At 36.0% G+C, this 13,027-nt stretch overlaps 1 protein-coding gene across 3 annotated transcripts in view; it reads right to left on the bottom strand.

Annotated features, from left to right (window-relative positions):
• The window catches only part of kif5ab (kinesin family member 5A, b), a 147,663-nt gene that overhangs the window by 5,838 nt on the left and 128,798 nt on the right, over positions 1 to 13,027 (bottom strand). For all 3 annotated transcript variants that reach the window (XM_087801844.1, XM_087801845.1, XM_087801846.1), the window contains exons 24-26: positions 10,432 to 10,648; positions 5,642 to 5,876; positions 1,187 to 1,245 (exon numbers count right to left, since the gene is read on the bottom strand). In XM_087801844.1, coding sequence (XP_087657970.1) covers positions 1,187 to 1,245; positions 5,642 to 5,876; positions 10,432 to 10,648 — 511 coding nt within the window. The remainder of the gene's footprint in view (positions 1 to 1,186; positions 1,246 to 5,641; positions 5,877 to 10,431; positions 10,649 to 13,027) is intronic.

Genomic DNA, 13,027 nt, shown 5'->3' with positions numbered 1-13,027 from the left:
CACAGACATAATTTATATCACTATATTTGCATATAACTATAACTAACTAACTAATAATTTACTGGACATGAATTAAAACTTAAAAAAAGAAAAACAGGTTTTGGATTTATAAGATATTTTAGAGGTATATGAAAGTGAACAAAAACAACTACAATAATAACGGTGGAACCAAAACTTAGATTAATAAATAATGGTATTGTATCTTATCTTAAATTCAGTGTATAATTGCTTTTTATTAGCATTTATACCAATATTTTATTGTTAAATTTTCACTTAATTCAAATTATCAATAATTAAAATAATCAATTTTAATAAATACATTTGACTATTTCTTTTTCTTTCCGAAATATGAAATAGTCAAATGTGTTTATTAAAATTGATTATTTTCTGTTTTTTTTAAGATGATTTAATATCTATTGTGTTTATTTCATGCTTCAAATTCCAATATTTTACAATAATTTATTTGTTGGAAAGTTAATTACAGATATAAATACTGGTCATATGTGAGGTATATTTTTAAGTATCATGTCTTGTAAAATAAATAGTTTTATTGCACAAACCAAAAATCAAATTAAACGTGTGCTACTGAAGGATTTGTTTTGTGAGAAGTGCAATGAACTAATACTAGTTAATTAGTATTAAAGCCAGTGTGTCTATTTATGCCAGTTTTTTGCAGTACACAACCTTTTAAATGAAGGAATAATGATGGGTTTAAATTCTTATTCACTCTTGTCATTATAATAATGCAAAAATGTGTAATAGCATGGCTAATAAATGAGAGTAAGAGGTCGTCTTGAAATGACCCCCCGGTGCTCCTGACATTGTCTCTGTCTCTAACACGAAGTGGTGCTGATCCAACAACTTCTCTGTGGTCATCAGAGCTTGAGAAACAGAGATGGGCAGTGATCCGCTCTGTCTGGCAGAGTAATGACACAGAAGGAACGATTTATCTGCTTCAGACTCACGTTCAAAACGCAGAGAGCTGCAGTAACAGAGAAGTTTGTCTGGGAACCTTTTTCTTCACGCAAACTTAATCACTCCTAAAGCTGGAGTTTTTAGCAGCGAAAAGATTTTCCCAACAAAATGGAGCAGAAGCTCCTATAAATCAACTTTTTAAAGGTGTATTTTCAAAGGACACTCGTGCTTCACTGTCATCCATCATTCCAAGGAGTCTGAATGTTCTCACCGTTCTCTGAGTCCAGCGTCTCGGCAGCATCGGAGTGGATCTCCGGTTCGGTGGGAAGTCTGTGAAGAGAGAGAGAGAGAGAGATGCTGTGCTTCAGAGATGAATGTTGATCTTTATATCTGTCGTTAAGTGTGATATAATAGAGCGGTAATAAGGACGGAACATTTGAGAGCAGCCGAGCCGGGTCGGAGCTGAGGGATGATAAATCAATGTCGGAGCGGATTACAGCAGATGTGTTTGTGTTGTGCTCCCGCTTGTATACAGTCGCCGTTTAAGATGCTTTCAAGCAGAGAATGGGAAAACGTGGAAACTTGTTGCCAGTTAATTTCCAGAAGATTTATGTGCAGCGAGACGATCCTGCACAGCTCATTCATGGAAGCAGACACTCGCGCTTCAATTTTTCAATTACAAATTAGCATCATCCGTGCAATTTTTTGAAAGGTCCGTCATCTTCCTGTGTGTTGCTCGAGCGAGTTGTGGAACACAATTGCCACCTGCTAATCCAAATGAGCTCATTAGAATATTATGATCGATTAGATGGACGTGACAGATGGAGGTAAATTAAACTGGGTGAATATCACATTTGGGGTGGATTCTAGATTCAAGAGCTTTTTATTTTTAAAGTGGGTTGTAAATACAACTTTAAACTAAATCATTATTAATTATTTTGACCATGGTGGTATGTTTCTTTTAATTGCAATCATCATCAATCTTTAGTAATATTTCATAAAATGCTGATTTCTGCTTGTTCTAAGCCCCGCCTCTCGGGCTTAAGCTCAGGAAGGCCACGTTACGTGAACACACACTCATATGTTCACATCTCATCTGATCGTTTATGCAACGGGTCTGTTACTTCCGCTTTAATCTCCGCTCAATTATCTGCTTTCAGAAAACCATGAAGTTCATTGAAACCATCTCTGTTTACAGCTAAAGTGTTAGTTAAGCTTTTATACTTACAGTATCTAGGCATGTTTGGTGGTTATTTTAGTGGAGAATATATTTATTTTGTAAGTAAGTAAGTAAGTCATTTTTATTTGTATAGCGCTTTTCCAGACCAGGGTAAAAAAGCACTTAAACAATCAAAACAATATTCCATAAAGTATATACTTTAAATGTCAAGATAAAACTGATAACACAACAGGAGTTCCAGAAAATCAAGGAAAAGCCTGAACAAATAAAAATGTCTTAAGATGTTTCTTGAAGGAGTCAGTAGATCCATCAAGCGCAAAGAGAGAGGAAGATCGTTCCAAAGCTTAGGAGCAACAGCCTGAAAAGATTTCTCTCCTCTGGTCCTGAACCGTGTGCGAGGAACCATAAGTAGATTCTGATCCACAGACCTCAGAGCCCGAGCTGGGGTGTAAGGCTGGATCAGATCACTGATTAAAGGAGGAGCCTGACCATGAATAGCTCTGAAAGTAAGAACCAGAATTGTATAGTTGATCCTGAAAGAAACTGGAAGCCAGTGAAGACTTTTAAAGATCAGAGAAATGTGTTGTTTGTTTATTTGCTAATGACACAGCAGAGGATATGCCAATTAAATCTGATGAGATGAAGATCTGACTCAGAGTTATTTTGATGTCACTCTTGTTATCAGCATATATTGATACAATAGTCCTCTACATGTCAATCATATCATTGGTGTATGAAAATATTGTGAGCCGGAGCTCATAAAAACGATGCGCAGCACTTAATAAACAACATTTAACTGCACTCTGTCAATAGTTTTGAAGATGTTACTGTAAAGTTCTTCTTCAGAATTAATCAGATTCTAATAAATATTATCATCATTGTAGGTTTTATTTCAGTTCAACAATCTCTCTGATTGTCATCAGATTATTGTTCTTCATCCTCAACTCATATTGTTGAATAATATTCACGCGTATTTGTCTGTTTTTCACTTATTATTTATTATGGAAGTCAATGGGATCAAGCTGGCAACTTCACTCGTAGTCATCAAACATAACCACCAGTCCATTTTACTGTCAGAGTATCAATCGAGGTAGAAATTAACCAAAATTTGAATATAATATATTAACCAGAGCTGTGATTATACACTCAACTTACAAGATAAGAGGATTTTTTACATTCATTTTGACCAAAGTGACACGTAGGCCCGAAAACAAATGTGTTTGAGGTATTCCTTGTGTTGTCTCTGGGTCAAGGTGAACGACCTCCGCGGCTTCTATAAATACATATGGAGGTCGTTCACAACAATAATAATGGTGGAACCATAATTTAGATTAATTATGTTTTATGAGACATACAATAATAACAATAATAACAACAATTGACGAAAATCAAATGTCAACCCATTTGAAAATACAAACCGACTTAAAACAAAATCGACATTAAAATACAGAGACGTTTTGTATGGTTTTGTTTAACATTACACGCTTGAATTTCTTTTTCCAAATGTATTTTCACACATCAACAAATTGTAATGTATTTTAGTTGAGGGCTGTCATCCTTTGCAGATTTAACTTTGATTTTTGTGAGAGATTTCTTATGTGACACTATTTTGTTCTTCAACGATTTTCTATGTGGAAAATCTGCAACTTTTCTCATTGTTGTCAGTTTTTAAAATGTTAAAAAGTATTTAAGCAAAAAACAACAACACTTTTCTTCCATGGTACCAGTGAAAAGAACAAGATGGATAAAACCGGTTCCTCTCTGGACGTCCTGTTCAGATATGTTACGAGCTCAGACATCTGGGAGCTCTTCCCCATCTTTAAAAAGCGATACACTTAAAGTTCCTTAATGGAAAATCTTAAACCCATAATGTCATAAAACTGATATGGAAATAATTACTTTTTAATGGCACACGCATAAAATGCCTCAGATTTCCTTTTTTCTGGCATTTCCTGCCAACTTTCCTTATTTAAAGTTCATCTTCCTGTCCCTGGACAGATGGCTGCATCTCCGCTGGCAGACGAGGAGCAGGACTTTCTTAGCAAATGAGCAAAGCTTGATCGTTAAAACATCCTCCCGGCGTGTGAATTATAGAGTTAAATTAGATACTGAGTTAGAAACGTGATACGGCGGCGAAGATTGAGAATGTAATTACTGTTGCTGGTTTAGATCCATCCAACAGAGGAGCAGAAAACAGGCTCTAAAAACATAAATTGTTTATCAGTGCTGTCAAGAGAATAAAAATAAGAGATTAATTATTTATGATGATAAATTGATCAAATTAATCTTTTTTTAATCACACCTTAATATTGCTGAGAAGAGAAGTAATTTTTTTTTCATGTAAATGAATTATTGTGTCGGATAAAAGATGGATGTAAAAGAAAATAAACACCTTAATAAAGTAAGTTATTTTTTTTAACCAACTTGTAACAGATGCAGTTTTAGTCATTTGCATTATTTGAGACTTAAGTGTTGCTTACAACCTTTAGGTTTCACCAACAGGGCTGAAAGGTCTGTTATTTTGTCTACATCAGAAGACATTAAAAATAAAAATTCAGGTCTATATAAAGTTCTGTACGGTAACGTCTACTTTAGGGTGTGACTGACATTGTTTTCACCTAAACAAATATACAACGAAAAGACAAATCCTGACAGAATTCAGGGGCCCAAAAAACAAGTGTTGGGAAATTAATTTTGAATGTGAATATCATCAATTATTCAAAGTTCATTTCACTAATTTTAAAATGAACTAGATCAGTTCATAGTTCATAATTCAAAATGTTGAACCATGTTCTTAGTTCCAAAAGTTAACTTGAGAATATATTATTTTTTTCAAATGTTGCTTCAAATTAACATTTTTTAAACTTCCAGCCTTATTACATTTATTAAATATATAATAATTAATATTTTTCAAGCATTAAAATTCATGACACTTTTTATAGATAGTCAGATGTTTGTCCACTACTGTAGAAAATACATCTTTTTTTCCCCTTCTAATGTTTACTACTAGTAAATTATTCACATTAAGATATACAGTATAAATCATACATATAAAAAGGCAAATGTTTTTCCTCAGGCAGACATACATTACATTCAGTGATGCACACTACTGCAAACAAAATTGTCTTTTTCTGCTGTAAAACTACACCAAATGTGTCAGTAATTGGGTAAATTTAGCATCATGAGTCTTGGTTTGTTTGGCTCTTGAAGTGGGACTCATGTTCGTTCTAATGCAAAAACTTTTCTGTTCACGGTTGGTAACACAACTGCTTTACTCTAAGGAGGCGGGAAGACAAACAAGTGCAGTAAGAATGCTTTTTTACTGGAGCGTTCCCTTCCCAGAAGCCGGTACATTTCCTGCCAACGCTGTTTCCGACCTGGGAAAACTAAAAAGAAAACTTAAGAAAAAGGAGTCGTCCTCCTAGAGGAATAGAACAACAACTTTTGTGAAAATAATGTTGCGTGCCTGATGTTGTTACCTGGCTCTAATGCATCGGCACTGAAACGGTCCGAGGAGCAGGAGAGACGTTTAGCGGTCACACTCACACGTTCTGGTTGTCGTTGGTGTCACTGTTTTCGGTATCCATGTTGTTAGCGGCGTCCTCCGGTGACCTTTCCTCCGGCTCCTCTGTCGGAGCGGAGGCGGGCGTGTCTGGTTCGGGCTCGCTGCTGGTGTGGAAAGCAGCGTTGGTGAAGGTGATCGGCTGATCGCTGGATCCTCGCAGGGAGCCTGGGTTGCTGGGACAGCAGCCTGGGTAGTGGCCCGGACGCACAGGTTTGGCTGGAAGCGATAAAACCCGAATTAATTGATTAAATGATATTTTATCAACTCAGAACTTTAGTAGAAATGGAAAATATTCACCATTTAAACACTCATGTGTTTAAGAGTAAAAAATCAGATCTCATTCATTCAGTCAGAGGTCAAAGACTATTGTTAAACGAAGAATAATTTATTATAAACTCGGACATTTGCCACATTACGATGCTAGTAACACCGTTGGCGCGTGACTTGCCAAAATTTGCGCTTTAATCAAACACAGCGTCGTACAAACCTTGCTTCATTAATCCTTGAGAAAGTAATGAACGGCCGAGGTCAAAGATAATTAAAGTTAAATAAAATCTCTCGATTAGTCCTCAGACGTGGCACAAATTACAAGAAAATGATCAGAGGGGTTAAGGAGGAAAGCAAGGATTCATTTTCATACAGAACTAAAGGATGTCCAGTAGTTACCCAGTTGTTATATAATAATATTTCATACCAGAAATTCAATCATCAATGGAAGGCTGGTAGAATCATTCAGACCAGTCACTACTTAAGTCCTGTAATGGATGAAGGTAGATTTGCTTAGATTTTATTCCATTAAAACAAATTGCCTTATTAAGAAAATATGGTTCATTAGTAAAAAAAAAAAGGTTTGCCAATTTAATGAAAACAAAATGATTTTCATTGAACAAAGTTGCTTTTAGTCAAAAATAAGTAGGTTCAATCAAAAATGTACAGTTTTCAATTTAAATCAGAAAATGTAATTTTAACAAAACAAAGTTGCTTTAATAAATGTGTGAATGGCTGTAAAAAGCACTACCGAATTTCCCCTCGTGGGACTAACAAGGGATTCTAAAAAAAAAGAAATATAAAAAGAAAAGAAAAATGGCTTTATTAAAATAAATTAAATATTGAACAAATTGCTTCAAGAAAAAAAAAGTGTTTGAAGACTAAAAAAACATTACTATGTGTCGGGCATTTGTGTCTTAGCTCCAATCCCAAATCCAAAAATCTGATAGAAGCCCTTGTTTTTGAATGAAAAAAACAAACAAATCCACCTCTATAGTACAGCGCTGCAGAAGTTGACAAGTTCACAAAGGTTTCATAAATGTCAAGAAACAATCGTCATAGCGACAGTTTCCAGAGAGAAAAAGAGGTCATGAGAAAAAGTCTGGCTGAGGAAATGTTTTCTGAAACATTGACAACACACATCAGAGTGAGATAGAAGGTGTGTATATGTGTGTGTGAAAGTCTAGTTGTTTGAATTTAAATTCAACATAGTTTTAGGAACACACTTGAACTCAGAACACAAGAAAAACAACAGATTTAATTTCATTTTCCGTAGCTGTTTAAAAAAAAAATGAATACACTTTCTGCTGTTACAGAATACCATCTGGAGCCAGGGTTCAGTTGAAGGACAACATCCATGGGACTGTGGTGTCAAAATGTTGTTTTGAATTGGACATTGTTTACAGTTACTTGTATTTTCACAAACGCTATCATCGTAGACAAACAACCTATAAAGAACGCACCTTAAATATAATTAAGTTAGATTTAAATTACACGTTATGGTTTGAAACAAGCTGCTTGGCAGAGGTCTTCCTCTAGGTCTTATCTATTAATAGTTCAAGTTTTTAAGGGTGGAAAATAAGTGTCCAATTTTTCGTATTTTTCCTGGCGTTTCTTATACTTTTTTCTCTCGGAGCTGGACTCGGTCTTCTTCTTATCGGCAGCTACCTAATTACCCTTCTGCCTTCACACCAGCCAGCACTTCATTAGCAGCACTTTATCAAGAACTCTCTTGCTACTGGAGATCTGATCTTAATGCTTGAACATTCACCCTGGTTTGTTTTGAATACAAACTTTTATTTTAATTTGGTAAAGCAGAAACTTTGGTCATGCACTGAACACTGAACTATTACCCATAAAGACTATTTAGATCACATTTAACCTGAGAGAAGCCGCTGAATTAAAGGGAAATAAATGTTTTGATGGCAGGATAAACCAGCGATTCTACAAGCTCACTTGCTAAATTCCCTGTTAGCATAGGCTAAATTGCACATGCTAATCTTTTCTAGCCGAAATAATAATACTCTTATTTAGCAAGATGGTGTCATGAAACAATAAAGTCGTAGCCACTATTTTGAAAAGAGCATTAAGAACACTGATTAGTTTCGTTCACACGATTCTTACACAAATAAAATAATGATGGCACCTTTGTAAGGGCTAAAAACAAACCCATGGAAAGGTTTAATAACTAATAAAAACTTTACTTAGTAATTATGTTTATTCACATTCATCCATTAAAGTTCCCTTAAAAATTCAATTCAATTCAACGTTAAACGTTTCATTCAATGTGTCAAATAATAATATAGCTATATCTTAAACGATTTTCCATTTTTCGCAATTAACTTACCGTCATTTGATTAGTTTTTGGGGGATTTATATTTATTTATTTTGTTGTGTTGACATTAAATTGGGCAGGATTTGTCAACCGTGAAACTAAAATATCATGGTTCTCGCCAGCGCAATTCCGCAATTCCCCTACGCTGTGATCCCCTATGGTGTATATTGGATTTTCTTTATTTCACAAAATTTTGTAGGAAATAGTGTGTCAGAGTGTTACAAATTCCAAATTTCCCTTGCTGCATGGCTGCACAATGCGCACGCCCCTCTATGCTGAAAAAATCTTGGTTAGAACCCTGAACATGTTTGCTATGATCTAAAAATAATGTATGGAACAATGCAATGTGTACAAGGAAGCCAAATACATTCATATGGACCAAACAGGAAAAAGCGATTCAACTAATTACTATAAGAAAACGAACGCCATTTTGTGTCTTGCTTCAAAAATGAAAGATGAAAATTGCATGTTTAAAGTTACAGGAAGGATACTTTGGTTAGCATTACAGCAGTGAATCTGAAATATTAGACCAAATCTCATCTAGAGATAATTACATCAGGATTTGATGAACAGTTCGATTAAAAAAGTCGTCACGACTCACTTCCTCAGCAAAACAAATTTGGCTAGTTACTAAATAGCTGTTGCAAGTTTATACACTGTGTTCTAAATTGGCCACACAGTTAAGGCTTCTCAGTGCAACTGTTGAAATGCGGGGAAAGCCAGAGGGACTGTAGCGAGTCGGTGGAACAAAAGCAAGAGCTGACAGATGACAGAGGCGAGAATAAGGAGCGAGCGTGAAATGGATGTTGTCTATGAGGAAATCACAGCGGGAACGGGCCGAGAATTGCTGCACCGTGTCAGAGAGACGCGCCTCTCATGGTGTGCTGCTACAGAGAGATATCAGATATGATGAAATATTGTGGCTTGACACACGGCCGAGATCCCGAGGAAACAAAGGCGGTGCAGTTTATTCTTCCTCGGATCTCATTTAGATCACGACGGACTCTTCTCTGGGTCATCCACACTGAATCTTATCATGGTCACCATCATTGTTATTGTCGACATCCTCAAACACTGTATTTATGCAGTTGATAGTGATAATAGTTGACTTCATGGTGCGCATTAAGATCACACATTTAATCATTCTTATTGCAAAAAATGACATTTTAATGAATGAGCTCTTAGCATTTACCATAATTGTCAACTAATTAAAAAAAAACATTTTAACCTTCTAGTTATCGTGAATAAAAAATTCTCATTCTGTGAATACATTTTTTATTCATATGTTGGCTTAACCCTTGTGTTAAGTCCGGGACAAGGGATACCTCAAACACATTTGTTTTAGGGCCAATGGCTCACCTTGACCCTGAGATGACACAAGGGGTTAACAGTGTCGCAGTCAGTGTTTATTCTCTTTTGTAAGTCTAAACGCAAATTTCTAAAAATAAATTATATGGAAAAAATGTCACAAAAGAAAAATCAAATTGCTGATTGTTTTTAATACATTAAGATATAAATGTGTTAAAAGATACCTCTGTTGAGTGAGTTATTGTAAGGAATGAAAATAAAAAGGTGATAACAATAGGTAATTTTTTTTATTAATTTTACATATTTGTTGAAGAATCAATAAAACTGTCAGATGGACTAATTTAACTGATAATGTAATTTAAAATAATAATAATAAATGTTATTAGTGTTATGAGAAATGTGATTGTAACCCTATTTTTATTATCAAAGTGCCATTGAAATTAGAATGGTTTCAAAATATAATGATACTAATAGTACTACTAATACTAAAAATAACAACAACACAAATAACAATAATATTAATTTGAACATATGTATGAATACTCCGATACATACACATGAAGAATTTCAAACTGACCCCATGATGATCAGCAAAGTACTAGCAACGGCCTCCGAACCATACGTTGTCAGTTTCAAATCTTTATCATACATTTGAGAATAATCTAAGATTGTGTATGTTCATCCTTTTATGTTTATTATTGATGTTTTATGTGATTAATAGCATCATTATTATTGCCAAAGTGTCTCATCTTCATCAGACCAGAGGACAATCGTGGACATGTCTGACTACAACATTCAACTCGTCTCAAACTTGGGGGCTCAGAAGTGACAACGAAGAATTTGAGAGGAGATTTGTGTTACCTATCAGCACAGTGTGAGGTCGCCGGAAGGGATAACGAACTCTCATCACATCTTTGATCCGCTCCACCTCCTGCTGGTACCGGTGCCTGTCCATCATGGCTCCCTCCTTCGCCTCCTTCAGAGCGCCCTCCAACGCCTTGACTCGCTCAGCCGTGTAGCGGAGACGCTTCTCCAGCTTTGGAAGCTCACAGCGAAGATCGGCATTGTCACGCACAAGCTGCAGCACAAGAGTTTGACACGTCTGTTTTTTAAAACATTCACGTTTATATTTCGCTCTGACATGTTTGACAAAACACTTCGTGGAGACACAAAGAATGTTTGACTTCCTGCTTGACAGTATTCTTCATCCTCTTTTCTTTCTCCAGCTCAGAAAGTTTTGAAACAAAATCTCTAAAGCGACACCTTCTTCCTTTAATATGAACTGGAACAGGCTAACGTCCATGTTCAAATAGGAATTTCACATTTTGGAAAAAAAACACCAGCATTTCTCTGTGAGAAAAAAAACATCTTGTGAATACACACGAGAAGAACTAAGTTAATGTATTAAGATCAGAAAACTAAAACTTAACTATTTAAGTAACTTTTTGTTTTAAATCTTTGTGTCACGATGCAGAACGGAGAAACCCAGGCGCAGAGGTAAATTTCAAAGACTTGAATTTATTCCGTGGGGGAAGGCAAAGGAGTAATCCAACAGACCAGAATTCGGCAACAAGAGGCAATAACAAGGGCAAGGCAAACTCGGCGTCAAGGGGCAGAAACAGGTCCAATACAAAAACAGGCAGGAATGAGTCTTGGTAGGGAAAAGGGTAAGAGACAAGGTACGAATACTTAGCAGCAGGATACAGGAACTAGAAAATGGTGACGACAAGACAAAGACGTAACAGAGAGTGGGGGCTTAAGAAGCCAGAGGAGCAATCAGCAGCAGCTGGGGGCGGGACTAACGAGACACGGCTGGGAACAATTACTACTCAGACATGGGGGAAGTAAGACTAGCACAGACACAGAAGGGAGCTGATTTCACAATAAAACCGGAAACACAAGGAGGAACATGTAGACTCATGACACTTTGCTTTGATGTTTTCACTCATTGTCAGGTACTGTTGAGTATGAACTAGAATCTTAGGCCTTGAGTCTCATCAGAATAAAACAATGTATGTGTCAAGACTTTAACTATCAAAGGGTCTTGTTTTCAAGTGAAGGTATAATAAGCCATTCGAACATATTCATGCAGCCTTCATGGGGCCAGAGTGAAAGTATAAATCTGATCCTGTAGATCTAACTTTTCATTTTATAATGATTGTTATTATGAATTACTAGATCAAGTCTTTATATATAATCTGTTAACATATTTCCTAAATTTGTATCTAAAAAAACATCTTCCTTCATTTTTCTTTTTTGTCTCATTTGTCTCACAAATATTTTGCAATAAATGATACATAAATATTTTGTGCATGGTTGTTTTATGAATATGTTAGAAAGTGTATTAAACAAACATTCAGTGAGCAAAGAAAAGGGTTTTGTTAACAGAGGCAGTTTGCCTTTTGCTATGCTAGTCGTTAGAGTTAGCATACCTCACTCTGCGTAACAAAACTTTGGGATACATTTTAAACCAAATAAATCCCTGAGTGTCGAATAAAGCCACAACATAATACATTTCCAACATTAAAATTCTGAAAACAGTAACATTTACGACAAATAAGCAGCTCAAAGTGGAATTTCCAATCTAACAAGGTTTCGCAAAATATCTGTAAAATCTTTTCAATTTCAAAGAGGAGACATGGTCCTGGATTCTTTTGAAAAAAAGGTATAGTGAAAAAATGTATGACAACAAATATACATTTTGAAATGTCCCTCTAGTGAAATGAAATGGAATTTCTTTTCACTCATGAAATTAAATACAATTTATAAATTAATTGACTCATATCATTACTATATGGAATTTAAAAATATGGATCTTGTGTCTCTGGCTCTTAACCAGTGTTTTCTGGAAATGTGCCTTTGTGTTTGTCTTAGCCCTGTGCTCACCGACTCATAAGTGTCTGCCCCCTAAGACTTTTATTCGTTTTCTTCACTGCTTAATCCCTTATGGGGAGACTGGAGCCTATCCAGGATTCTACGGGCGACAGGCGAGGAAAACACTCTGGACAGAACACCAGTCTGTCGCAGGGCACACAAAAACACACACACATCATTCACACACACACTCTTACCTACCATCAATTTCCCCAAGTTTTTTGACTGTGGGAGGAAACCGGAGTTCCCGGAGTAAACTCGTGTACACCCCACTAAGACAGTCTTTATTTTTAAAAAGAAACATCAGCAAGGCCTAACGCTGCAATTTTCCTTTGGAATGATATCTCGTATCACATCTACACACACACACACACAGCCAACATGTCTTATTCTGGCTTCAGAGTAAGTAAGTAAGAGATGTACTTCAGTATGCATGTGCATCTTAACATCACCATCCCCTGTGAAACTCGTGGGGGGTCTAATTGGTTCTAAAAGGGACTGAAAAGTCTTGGGGCTCGTGGTGTGAAGCCGCAAGCAGATTCTGTTTCCTTTTCGTCCAACACAGGGAGTCAAAGCGACCCAC

Source organism: Callionymus lyra, chromosome 10, assembly GCF_982586985.1.
Source record: "Callionymus lyra chromosome 10, fCalLyr1.hap1.1, whole genome shotgun sequence".
Classification (NCBI taxonomy): Eukaryota; Metazoa; Chordata; class Actinopteri; order Syngnathiformes; family Callionymidae; genus Callionymus; species Callionymus lyra.
This window is presented reverse-complemented; position numbering and strand designations above follow the sequence as displayed.